This window comes from Humulus lupulus, chromosome 5, assembly GCF_963169125.1.
Source record: "Humulus lupulus chromosome 5, drHumLupu1.1, whole genome shotgun sequence".
Taxonomy (NCBI): domain Eukaryota; kingdom Viridiplantae; phylum Streptophyta; class Magnoliopsida; order Rosales; family Cannabaceae; genus Humulus; species Humulus lupulus.
Genome location: NC_084797.1, coordinates 111,142,089 through 111,154,512, shown reverse-complemented (window position 1 = coordinate 111,154,512; position 12,424 = coordinate 111,142,089). Strand labels below are relative to the sequence as shown.

Genomic DNA, 12,424 nt, shown 5'->3' with positions numbered 1-12,424 from the left:
TATCAAAGTAATGGAAGCATTAACTAGGTAACGGAAAAACTGCAGTAAATAGAAAACATAAACAGCATTAAATACTCTTAAATTCATATTGGCCACTTGGTATTCTACGCAATCATTTTTCCTTCTGTATCTGTTTCTTTATTTGTGGAGCATCCCTCTGTATTGTGACATGTAAATCATTTTAGATTGGACGATTGGAAACCGTTATATGTTACTTCTCTTATTCAAATATTGTTGTTATCCAGAGAACTCTGATAAACAGAATACTCATCGGAATACAGATGGAAATACTCCTCAATGGGTGGCTTTAGCCGTTGTACAGTCTTACAATACTAGGCGTAAAGTACCCCGTAGTAAGATATCTATACTGGACCTGGAATGTTGCATATCGAAGGCATCCTTTATGGCAGCACAAAACGCTGGTAAGCTTGCTGCATGCTTTAATTATATCAAATATATTTTATAGGATGGTTTATACTCTTTTCTGTGTTGGAAATAGTCTTATACTTGTGTTTGGTGATTTCATTTACAAGCTTCAATCCACATGCCACGAATTGGTTATCAAGCTGGATCAGATCGGTCTGAGTGGTACACCATTGAACGTCTTCTTCGAAAATATGCATCCATTTACGGCATAAATTTTTTAGTGTATGTCTCTTTGTTGTCTCTCTGGTGCTTACATGGAGTCAAAGGAAACTGATTCTTGCAAACTTTTCAGGTACTATTACCGAAGGCCATCGTGAGAGGAATAACTGTTGTTACAAGTTGCAGCATCCTAGACATGTATCCTAGACGTGTATGTTTTTTATCCTAGATATACACTTAATATTTTAAGAGTTATGTCAAGGCACTACAACTGGTCTACTTAGTCTCAATGTCCCAACAACAGCTCAAAGACATTGTATTCTACTAGGCTTGAATAATTAAATTTTTGGGCTATTGTGGAAGAGGTCAGAGTTCATGTAATAATAATTGTAATCTGTACCTTCAAATTTCATAGCTGGTTTCTCCACAATGACGTTTTGGGATTTGTTGAATGGAGGCCCTCTCAAAGATTTCCAGACTTATTCTTAGAGAGGAGGCTCGCTGTCAATTACAGGGTTTAAAGTGGCCTCTGGTGTCCATCTTATGTATGCTGATAATACTTTATGTTTTGTAAAACAAATGTTGAAGAGTTTCCTTGATACTCGTTGCTTATGGTCTGGCTAATCTATTAATTTTAATGTTGCCAAATCTTCCTTGGTGTTCTCGGACAACACCCCATCATTGGCTAGAGATGTTACCTCACTTTTGGATTTCCTTTGGATTTCAATAGGGAAATTTCATAGTGAAATTTTTTAATATGTCAACATAAGTTATTATCCCAAATATATGACAATTTCAATTTTTTAGACAAAAATATCCTTAACATTCAAATACTTATTTTCTCTCTTAGTTCGAACTCTCTCTCTAATGTCTCTCATTGCATCTCTCTCACTCTCTTTCATTCTAATTTTGTAGATGTCGAAAAAACACCAAAATTAAAAAAAAAAAATCTCAAACGGGCATTTGAGTGAAAAAATATGAACTTTCAAAATTTTCGTCAAATTTTAGTGCAAAGCATCGAAATTGCACTGAAAAATCATTGTTTTGGCCAAAAATCAAGTTTTCATGATTGTATTGAAAAACCATTGATTTTGTATTGAAATTGCATTGATTTTGCATCGAAAAAGCATGGTTTTGGCCAAAAAATAAGTTTCATGATTGTATCGCAAGAGTATCAAAATACCATTGATTTTGCATCGAAATAGCATCGTTTTGGCCAAAAATCAAGTTTCATGATTGCATCGCAAGAGCATTAAAATTGCATTGAAAAAATATCGTTTTGACCAAAAATCAAGTTTTCATGATTGCATCGCAACAACATCGAAATACCATCGATTTTGCTTTGAAACACCATCAATTTTGCATCGAAATTGTATCGATATTGCATAAAAAAGCATCGTTTTGGCAAAAAAAATAAGTTTTCATGATTGCATCGTAACACCATCGATTTTGCATCGAAATTGTATTGAAAAAGCATCGTTTTGAAAAATCGATGGTGTTTCGATGCTCTTGCGATGCAATAATGAAAACTTGATTTTTTGCCAAAACAATGCATTTTTGATGTTCTTGCGATGCAACTATGAAACTTGATTTTTGGCCAAAATGAAGTTATTTCGATGTAAAATTGATGATGTTTCGATGCTTTAGCGATGACAATCATGAAAACTTGTTTTTTTGGCCAAAATAATGTTTTTTCGATGCAAAATCGATGGTGTTTTGATACAATCATGAAAACTTGATTTTTGGCCAAAACGATGCTTTTTTGATGCTCTGCATTGAAATTTGACGAAAGCTTTGAAAGTTTAAAATTGTGTTTAAATGTTAGGAGTATTTTTGTCTAAAAAATTAAAATTGCCATATATTTAGGATAGTAACTAATGTTGGCATATTAAAAAATTTCACTAAATTTTCATACATATAACATAAAAATTTCCTATGCTGGACTATGAAACATTCCTAGGCAATCCTTTAATTTTGGCTGAAAAAAAACAAGAGGCCCTCTTTTTAGTTCATTAAATACAGAATTTTGGGTCGTCTTGAAGGGTAGAAGCAAACTTCTCTCTCAAGCCAATCAGACTACTAATAGTAGGAATCATAATTAGAATAGGATCTAATAAAAAATAGATAAAGGCTTTTATCTCAAAGGTTTTTCATCAATTGTCTTTCAAACTATATCTGCACAAAATAGATAGAGATGGGTTGATATTTATTCTATTGGGAGGAAATTCAAACACACACTTTAGATATCATGTGTTTCATTATTCAAGAGAGCAAAAACTCTCTCTAGAGTCAGCATATAGGGTACTAGGGTTTTGGTTTCCTCTCTTGTATGCTATTCTATTTATAGAACTCCTTAGTAGGCTGCACTCAAAACCCTAGAGTCCATTCCCTAGTACTCTTGGACACACGCACAATTCTTCTGGACTCTGATGAGTGTCTACTAAAAGGCCTTAGACCCTGTAATGTTCTATCACATAAAACTACTCACACTTGTACCCCAGAGGATTAAATATGACGATATTAATTTTCAATTAAATTAATACCTGAAAAGCTAACAATTATTATTTTGAAAATAGTATTTTTGTGAGTTTAGAAATATACTATTTTTAATTTATTTCCTTTTAATACCAAATCTACCACTTGTGTTATACGGGGTTGGCCTTAAGATTTATTGGGCCCTAGGCAGCAAAACAAAATTTGGGACCCTTTTAATAATAAAGTATTGCAAAAGTTAACAAAAACGTAGTATTTTAAATGATATTTTAAAAAAATTGGGCCCTTGGGCTAAGGAGGCCCTAGCCGTGGGTCTAGCTATAACGCCCTGCTAATTATGGTCCATTACCATGTGTGTTTTAAAATTAGTGCTGAACTTGCTAAACAAGTCATTTGGACTAAACATGTGATTAATCCACTAAGAGTTTAGGTATTTAAAATTTTAGTCAAGTCATAAACATTTGCATTAAACAAAACTTTGGTCTTTACATGAGATCCCAAAATACAAGTTTAAAAGTCGGTTAAAAAATAAGCCGACCTAGGCGGCAAAACTGGGTCCAACCCTAGCTTCCTTGAAATCTCTCAGTCATGGTGGTCGAGCGAACTGCCTATGTACACGTCACTGCTATCGCTCTCCAACTTATGGCTGGCCAAGCTTCTTCTTACCCTTACCTGCACTACAAAGCACCCGTGAGCCAAAAGACTTAGCAAGAAAACATGTTCAGATAATTCACAGAATAATACAACAAACTTAGTAGTAATAACTAGAACTAAGCATAAACACTATACAGATCAACAACCATAGAGTTGCTCAAGTGCATGTTGCACTCTCTTTCTATTCATGTGGCATCAGAGTCAGTCAAGTGCTTAATGCACTCCCGAGGTGGCCCAACCATAGCGGCCTGCGCTCAACGCGCATAATGCCGGTCTCAACTCATAAGTCGAGTCTTGCAGATCCTCGACTTATAAGCCGAGCCTCAAAGACCCTCGACTTATAAGTCGAGCCTCGGAGACCCTCGACTTATAAGTTGAGCCCCTTAAATCAAGTATGCCCTTGACTAGTAAGTCGATCTTTAACCAAATACAACAACAAGTCCTCGGCTTATAAGCCAAGCTTTCTTGCCATAGCAAACAATCACATAATATGTTTATCACACATACAGATACAATGCATTGTAATACATTAAAACATATATACACAAACATATTCATGATCACGCGCATTTACAGGGCCAACACACAGATTAAGACTATGTACAACATTCGGGCCAAGCCCTAATCGCGTGTAACATTTTCCCTGAAAATGGGATTTGATTTTTCCATGCACTTTTATTTAAATTAATTAATAATTAGAAATTCAAATAAGGTATCATCTTTTTAAGGAAAATATAACAACTTAAATTTCAAAATTCAAAATTCAAAATTTGAATTTCCATAATCATCTTATTATTAATTAAATAAATATAATAATCAAAACCAATTTTGACTATCCATATTTATCCTTTCACACTTAAATAAAATAATTGATTAAAATCAATTTATTTTATTTCTACACAATTTCGAAAATTTTACAAATGCAATAATAAATTGTGCAACTTCAATTATCACATAATTTCTCATTTATCACGAAAAATAAATATTCTCTCAAATAGTCCATTCACAGTTTTGACCTTTATATCAACTCTTACCTTGAATAGTGTTGATAGAGCCGCCCCGGGGACCTATGGACCAATAATTCCAAGCTCCAATAAAAAAAAAAAGATTATTAACCAAAACTTTTTGATTCAATAATCATATTTATTAATCTCATGATTATTTCACTATAAATATGAGACTGCACTCTTGAGAATTAAAGACATATATTTACTGAGTACTTTATTGTAACCATAAAGTGTCTATTGATATAATCATTACATACAAATTAATCCTCTATTGATGATTCATAATTAAGTGGGAATAAAATTACCGTCTTACCCTTTTAATTATATCTTGATTCCTAGTGTACCATTCACTTTACTAGTGAAGGTTAGTTCATAATCTGATTATGAATTTGACGTCAATAATCTTTTCAATTCCAAAAGTCAACCCAATCGAGAACCATCATTTAATCTATAAGAAGGTATAGATTCCATATCTATTAAGCTATGTCCCTAGCCATATACTTTATTGAGTCCCCAAAACAATAGTTCTTAGCCTGATCATTCAGACAAACTGTAACGCATGAATCAAAGGATCAAGTGACATACATAGGAGTTCATAGTCACTTTAGGATTAAGATTAGTTTGTATATGATCATCAATTTATGTGTTTTATAATACTACGAAACGATATTTAAACAAGAATTATTAAATCACATTTGGTCCAGTTCTAGATACTCTCAGCATGCAAAGTACCTCCACTAAAGTGTCCTACTACACTAGTAACCCGAATCTAGGTCACATGTATTCATAATACTTGTGGACTGTACTAGCAGTAATTAATCTAAAGATTCCATAACTTTATTTTACTACGAACTATTTAAGTTCATAATCTCAATCTCGATCCTCTCATACCAATATGAGATTGAGACCACATAGATGAACTTGGGAATTTTCTGATATTTACATTATATTATTAACAATAATATAGTACATAAGCCACATATATAAAATAATTCATTTCATTCATTTATTTCATTAAAACTATTGTCAACTACAATTTCTTTAAGGGAACAATTCCCAACATATCTTGGGTTCCATATGCCTTGAGTATTGGGCAATCTTGTTCCAATTCCCAGTCTCCTTGCAGTTAGAAACACTCCCCTTTAGTGTACTTATATTCAGGCCTTGCTCCAAGATGCTGTGCAGCATTTGGTGCCTTGCCAATGGACTTAGGTGCACCTATCAGAATCGGAACAAACCAATTACCAAATCCACCTATCATCGCCGGCATAACCATAAAAAAGATCATTAAAAAAGCGTGAGCCGTTATTAAAACATTATAAAGTTGATGATTCCCACCAAGAATTTGATCGCCGGGTCGTGCTAATTCCATACGAATCAGTACTACTTCTTATTCTTTTTGTTTGAATTTCTTCCTCATTTGCTATTCGAAGAAGAAGCTTAAAGCAGTTTCTTCTTTAGCTTGTTTAGTAGTATTTGCCTTTTTTCCTTTGCTCGAACCACCATCAAAAATCATCTTTGAAGGATTTGGTGAACATTGCATAGGAAAAATAGGAATATCTTTGATTATCACGAACTCGATGTTGTCAATAATCAACACCATGTTGATGTTGGACAAACATTTCGTGAGGTTCTCACCATAGAGTAACCTTTTAGAGATTAGAGAGAGTATCTGGTGGGAAGCCTAGAGCTACGATTATCAACTAAGTAGAAATCAACACATTGCTTGACAACTATTTATTCATTAAATTTTTAGAAATAGCATAACATACAAAATGTTTTGGGATAAGAAAAATACTAAAACACTTATCTTCTATTTCTTAGGTACTTTAATTAGCCAGGAACCCATGCGTCTTGGTAGGTGAAAGCCACAAATATCCACTTAGTTAAATAGAGAAACATCTCAATTAATAGAATGTTATAGACTTTTATTAACTACCTATCCATCCAATCAAAGTAACGAAAACTCATGTGTCCTGGTAGATGAGAGTCACAAATATTTCTTACTTTATGAGTTTGACCCATGGTTTCAATTATTATATACTTAATTCCTATAGTCACCGTAGGGATGAGTCTATAGAAGGTACATCTATAACTATCTATCCAAAGAAATTTAACCATTTTAAGAAGTCTAGTAAACACCTTCCGTAGGGAGACAAAATCAAAGCACCATGAGGCCCCATTGAACTTTAATCTTGTGTAAATCAACTGTGGAGATCAAATTCAAAATTTTAAAACTCATTATTAAATCTTTTAGTATTTTATTCTTTTTGAAAAATATCAACTTAGGTTTAAAATAATTAATAAACCAACTTAGGTTTCCCAAATTATCAAAATAATTAATAAACCAACTTAGGTTTGCCAAAATTTTAAAATAATCAATAAACCATAGTTTATAACTTTCCCATTAATTCTAAAATTACTATTGAAAATTAATCTAAAAAATAGAGTTAATTTGTTTCTAATCAATTATTAGGTCCATCTAAAAAGAATAACCTAATACAATTAAGTCCAACTTAGGTAAATGTGCCTTAACAATTCGAGCTTGCAAGGAGAAGAGCTGAGTTCAGTAGGTTGAACGCACTACCAAGGTTCCCTAACTTCCATACAAAGCCCAAGAAGAAATGAATTTGATCCTTTGTTTTATTAATTGTTATTCAATCGATTAGACCCAATCTAGTAAGGCAAAGTAAATATGCCTTCACAAGTGGAACCACCCACAATAGAGGAAGTTAAACTTTACATGTTCAATTAGGCCAAAATAAAACCTAACATTTTATGAAAGTTTTATTTGAGTTTTCTCACATGTTTCAAACACAAAAATTGAGCCATTATTATACTTATATTTAAAGCTCAAATGCAAAAAATAACTTAATAATGATGCTTGATTTGTTAATAATTGGATGGGCCTAACATGTTACTCTATAAGCATGTATTATTAAATTATGCAAATATACCATAACAATATACCATTTTGCAAATTACCATAATTAATTAACATAGAATTCATCAGATAAAATTCAATATAATTAATTAAACAAGTTGCAAAATATTAAATTAATTAAAATAGAATTTATCAAACAAAATTCAATTTCAAATAATTAATTTAACCTAGGTTGTTAAGTTGTTAAGAATGACAATATAAAATATTTTAACCAATTTTAAAATATCAAAATATCTAAAATATCTAGAATTATCTGATAACCAATTATAAATATTTTAAACAATAAAAACATCTTCAATAATCAGATAACTAATTTTAATATTTCATTTATAACAAAATAAAAAATATCTTAAAATATCTTGATAATGAGATAACCAATTCAAAATATTTTAAAAAGCTAAAATATTTAAAATAATAAGATAATAAATTTTAAATATTTTAAATTAAATGCACAAAATATCCAATTTTAAAAAATATATATTTTTTTGTGAAAAAGTGTTGCTGCGGGGTTTGGCATCGACGCGGTACGAACGTCCGTACGACCAGGGTCCCGACGGCTCCTTCATGCGTGCCCAGCACGCACACTGCCCAATTAGTCCAAAAAAAAATTAAAAAAAAATCTGTGCAGTTTTTCAATCCCAAAACAAGTAAAAAACAACCAAATTATTGCTAAATTTACATAACAAAACATAACACATGCACCAATAACATGTACCATCCAATTAGCACCCTAACATATCAATCAATTTCATACATGTTCATTCATGAAAATAAAATAGCAACCTAGGTCTCAATTTCATACATGTTACAAGATCTTTATTTATTTTCATGTAATTTACATATTATCAAACAAACATGCAAATTCCTAGAATATGCTCCTACGAAATTGATATAAATACAAAGTAAAATAAAAACTTACATTACGCAGCGAAACTGGAACAACTCATTCCTTCAATTTCTCTAACCCTTGATTCCTTTCTGTAGCAGAATATTATCAAGAGTTTGAACTAGATCAACAACACAGTCTTCATCACCAAGCCTTTGATCAACCTAGAACTAGTGTGGGCTGGTTCTAAACACATGAGACATGATCTAGAAGAGAAGAAGAAAATAGCTAAGAAATGATTAGATTATCTATGTTTTCACTTACCCAATGAATCAACTGAGACTGACTTATGAAAACTCTAGATATCATATTTCTTTTATAGGCAACTTAATGAGTTTTATTTAAAGTTAAATTAATTAAAATAATAAACAAAAAGATAAAAGCCTTGGGATCCCACAAATGGACTTGGGCCAAATCTCATTGTTTTGAATTTAAATCCCAATTGGGCATAAATTCAAAACCTATTATTTATTTATTTTTTAATTAATTAATTAAATCCTTATTAAATTAACTAATTATAATTTGAAATTTGATTTAATATTATTTATTTATATTGACACAAATTTATCAATATTAATAAATTTGCCCAAAGATTCTCTTTTATTCTCTAAATCTCATATCTCTGTAAAATTTTCCAAAATTGACCTAGTCAACTTTAAAAATCATAATTGATAATTAAATAAATTAATTGAGACATTCTAGATGATTTACTCAAAGGTGATATGGGGACCATGGATCCATGAAATCAAGCTCCAATAAGTTACTGTGAATTTATTTACGAATAATTTCACTACCTTATTAATTCATCGTGACTCCACTATAGACTTGAAATTGAACTCTTGAATTCATAGAACGTATTTTCTAAACCATAAATACGTTATCCATTGTTCTAACAATTACAGTCAGTCAATTCTCTATCGATGACTTACTAACGAGCTGGGTGCAAATTACCGTTTTACCCCTCATCAGTATTTTATCCTTAACTCCCACTAAGTTCCTTATAAATGGTATTTTCGTAAACTTAATCACAAAAATGAGATCTCAATCATTTAACCTTTTGAACAAAGAAATTAAGGAAATCATCTTTCATTTCTCATACAGAAGTTATAGATTTCATATCTATGAATAATACTCCCACTCAATTACACTACTAAATCTCTAAGATGCAAGTATGGGCTAGATTGTAGGGTAAACTGGTAACGAACAAGTCAAAAGATTTAAATAATATAATTATCAGAATATTATCTCTCTGAATTAAGATTGACTTAACCTATGGTCAACGTTGTGACATTGATTAGATTCGATAACAACGATACTTATTTATCAATCAATAATCAATATCGGTCCTAGTCTAATGTAACCAAATACATCTGATATTATCTACTTGGTCAATGCCTTGGATAAGACATCACACCCCGAATGTGTAAGTAGATCATATCGTCGATTTCCTAATCATTGAAAATCCAATGCTCTGATCTAATCTTAGGACTAGTTCTTTTGAACATATAATTACAACTATAATCCACTGTGACCTAGTCACTATAATTGCAACTATCCATATGTTCGAGATTTTATAAATGTTTGTATTATTTCAATAATCATGTAATAAAACAAGCAAGCAACATGGTTGTCAAACTAAATGATTTCTACTACTTTTATAGACAATATGAAATCGTGTTACATGTCCTACATGGTTTTATAAGGGCATAAAACCGAACAGAGAGATCCCAAATTTTTTTTTTCGATTCCATAATGACGTGGCACCATACCAACGAGTGTCGACATCTCAAGGATGAGATTGAGAATCTCATCAAGCTAGGACATCTGCACCAGTATGCTCGGGCGGAGCACGCCCAGTTATGGCCCTGGCCGTAGGAGTGCATCCACAGCAAGAAACTCCCCAAGCTCCGATCTTGGTATGCGCGACCCCACAACAATAGGCAGTCCACGGGCCTCCCCCAGTGACAAGGAGAGTGGAAACTATCTCTGGAGGACCTCACTTTGGCGGCACCTCCCGGGGTTCGCAGAATAGATATGCACGATCCTTGAATCACGATGATGAAGTGCTAGTGTTAGCGCAACTGCCAACATAGATGCCTAGGATGACTGACCAAGTCATAACATTCTCCGAGGACGATGCTTGAAGGGTCCATTTTCCTTAGCACGATCCTTTGGTGGTTGAGATCCAGGTTTCCAATATGATGGTGGCTCAGATCCTGGTGAAAAATGGGAGTTTAGTGAACATTCTGTTTAAGTCAGCCTACGAGAAGATTGGGCTGACCATGAGCAACCTATCCCCGTGCACCTTGACTCTATATGTGTTCTCGGGGGAAGGGCTCATTCCGATGGGATAAATCAAGCTGCCCGTGACATCGGAGAAGTGCCTCGTCAGGCCTTCAGGTACTGCACCTTCGTTGTAGTGGACTGTTCCTCGACGTACAATGCCATCTTGGGGGTCCAACCTTGGTAGAATTTGGAAAAGATTCTCGCGAACAGGTTCATCCGAGAGGCTCAGTATCCAAAATGGTTATCTAATCTAGTCCTAGTGCCCAAGCTAAATGGCACTTGGAGGACTTGTATAGATTTCTCCAACCTCAACAAGGCTTGCTCAAAGGATTGTTTTCCTTTGCCGAAGATAGATCAGATGGTCGACGCCACCTCCGATTATGAACTCTTGTCCTTCATGGATGCGTACTCAGAGTACAACCAGATTTCCATGCATGTCGCGGACCAAGAGCACACCAACTTTCGAACTGACAAAGGAGTGTAATGCTATAAAGTGATGCCCTTCGGATTCAAGAATGCTGGTGCCACCTGTCAGAGACTGGTAAACTATATGTTAAGAAACCACTTGGGTCAGACACATGGAGGTTTACATGGATGACATGCTGGTCAAATCCAGAACAGCCCCCGACCATGTAGAAGACCTAGTGAAAGTGTTCTCGGTACTTTGTAGGTTCAGAATGAAGTTGAATCCCCAAAAGTGCAATTTTGGAGTTGCCTCCGAGAATTTCTTGGGTTTCATTGTCAGCGCTCGAGGAATAGAGGCGAACCCCGAGAAGATCAAAGCTCTAGTTGAAATGCCACCCCCGCAAGAATAAAGATGTTCAAAGCCTCACCGGGAGAATCCCATCCTTAAGCTGCTTTGCCCCCAAGGCAACTGATAAGTGCATATTATTCTTCAACATACTCCAAGGAGGTCAAAGGTTCGAATGGTTGGAGGAGTGCGGACATGCGTTCCAGCAGTTAAAGGCGCATATGGCCAACCCACCAATCCTTTCAAAGCCCGTAGATGGAGAACCCTTCCTCCTCTATATGGCTGTGTTGGAGGGTGCCATCAGTGCCACCTTGGTGCGCGAGGAAGTTCGTGTTTAGCAACCTGTGTACTATACAAGTAAGAGACTCCTCAAGCCAGAATCTAGATACCCGCTTATCGAGAAGTTAACCTTTTGTATAGTGGTGGCCTTTGGAAGTTACAACCCTATTTCCAGGCGCATCCCATCAAGGTCCTCACTAACCATCCTTTGTGGCAAGTCCTTCAGAAGCCATAGTCATCTGGGAGACTCCTTAAATGGGCGGTTGAACTGAGTCAGTTCGACATCACCTATCATCCTAGGACCGCCATTAAGGGACATGCATTGGAAAATTTCATTGCTGAGTGCATGGGAAACCATGAGAGACCTGGGGACGCCCCAGTGATTAGGCCTATATAGAAGTTGTACGTAGAAAGGTCTTCCAATGAGAACAGAGCCGGAGCGGGTCTGATCTTGGTATCCCCAGAAGGACATAGGGTCCACAGTGTCCTGAGGTTTGGGTTCGATGCTTCTAACGATGAGGCTGAGTACGAAGCACTTA

At 34.5% G+C, this 12,424-nt stretch overlaps 1 protein-coding gene across 8 annotated transcripts in view; it reads left to right on the top strand.

Moving 5' to 3' along the window:
* LOC133777583 (probable helicase CHR10) overlaps positions 1 to 1,235 on the top strand; it is a 64,037-nt gene extending 62,802 nt beyond the window's left edge. For 7 of the 8 annotated variants that reach the window (XM_062217272.1, XM_062217273.1, XM_062217269.1 and 4 more), the window contains 3 exons: positions 246 to 422; positions 534 to 648; positions 719 to 1,235. In XM_062217272.1, coding sequence (XP_062073256.1) covers positions 246 to 422; positions 534 to 648; positions 719 to 743 — 317 coding nt within the window. In that variant the 3' untranslated portion in view covers positions 744 to 1,235. The remainder of the gene's footprint in view (positions 1 to 245; positions 423 to 533; positions 649 to 718) is intronic. The other variant, XM_062217271.1, reaches the window with a different exon arrangement.
* Positions 1,236 to 12,424: the final 11,189 nt, after the last annotated feature.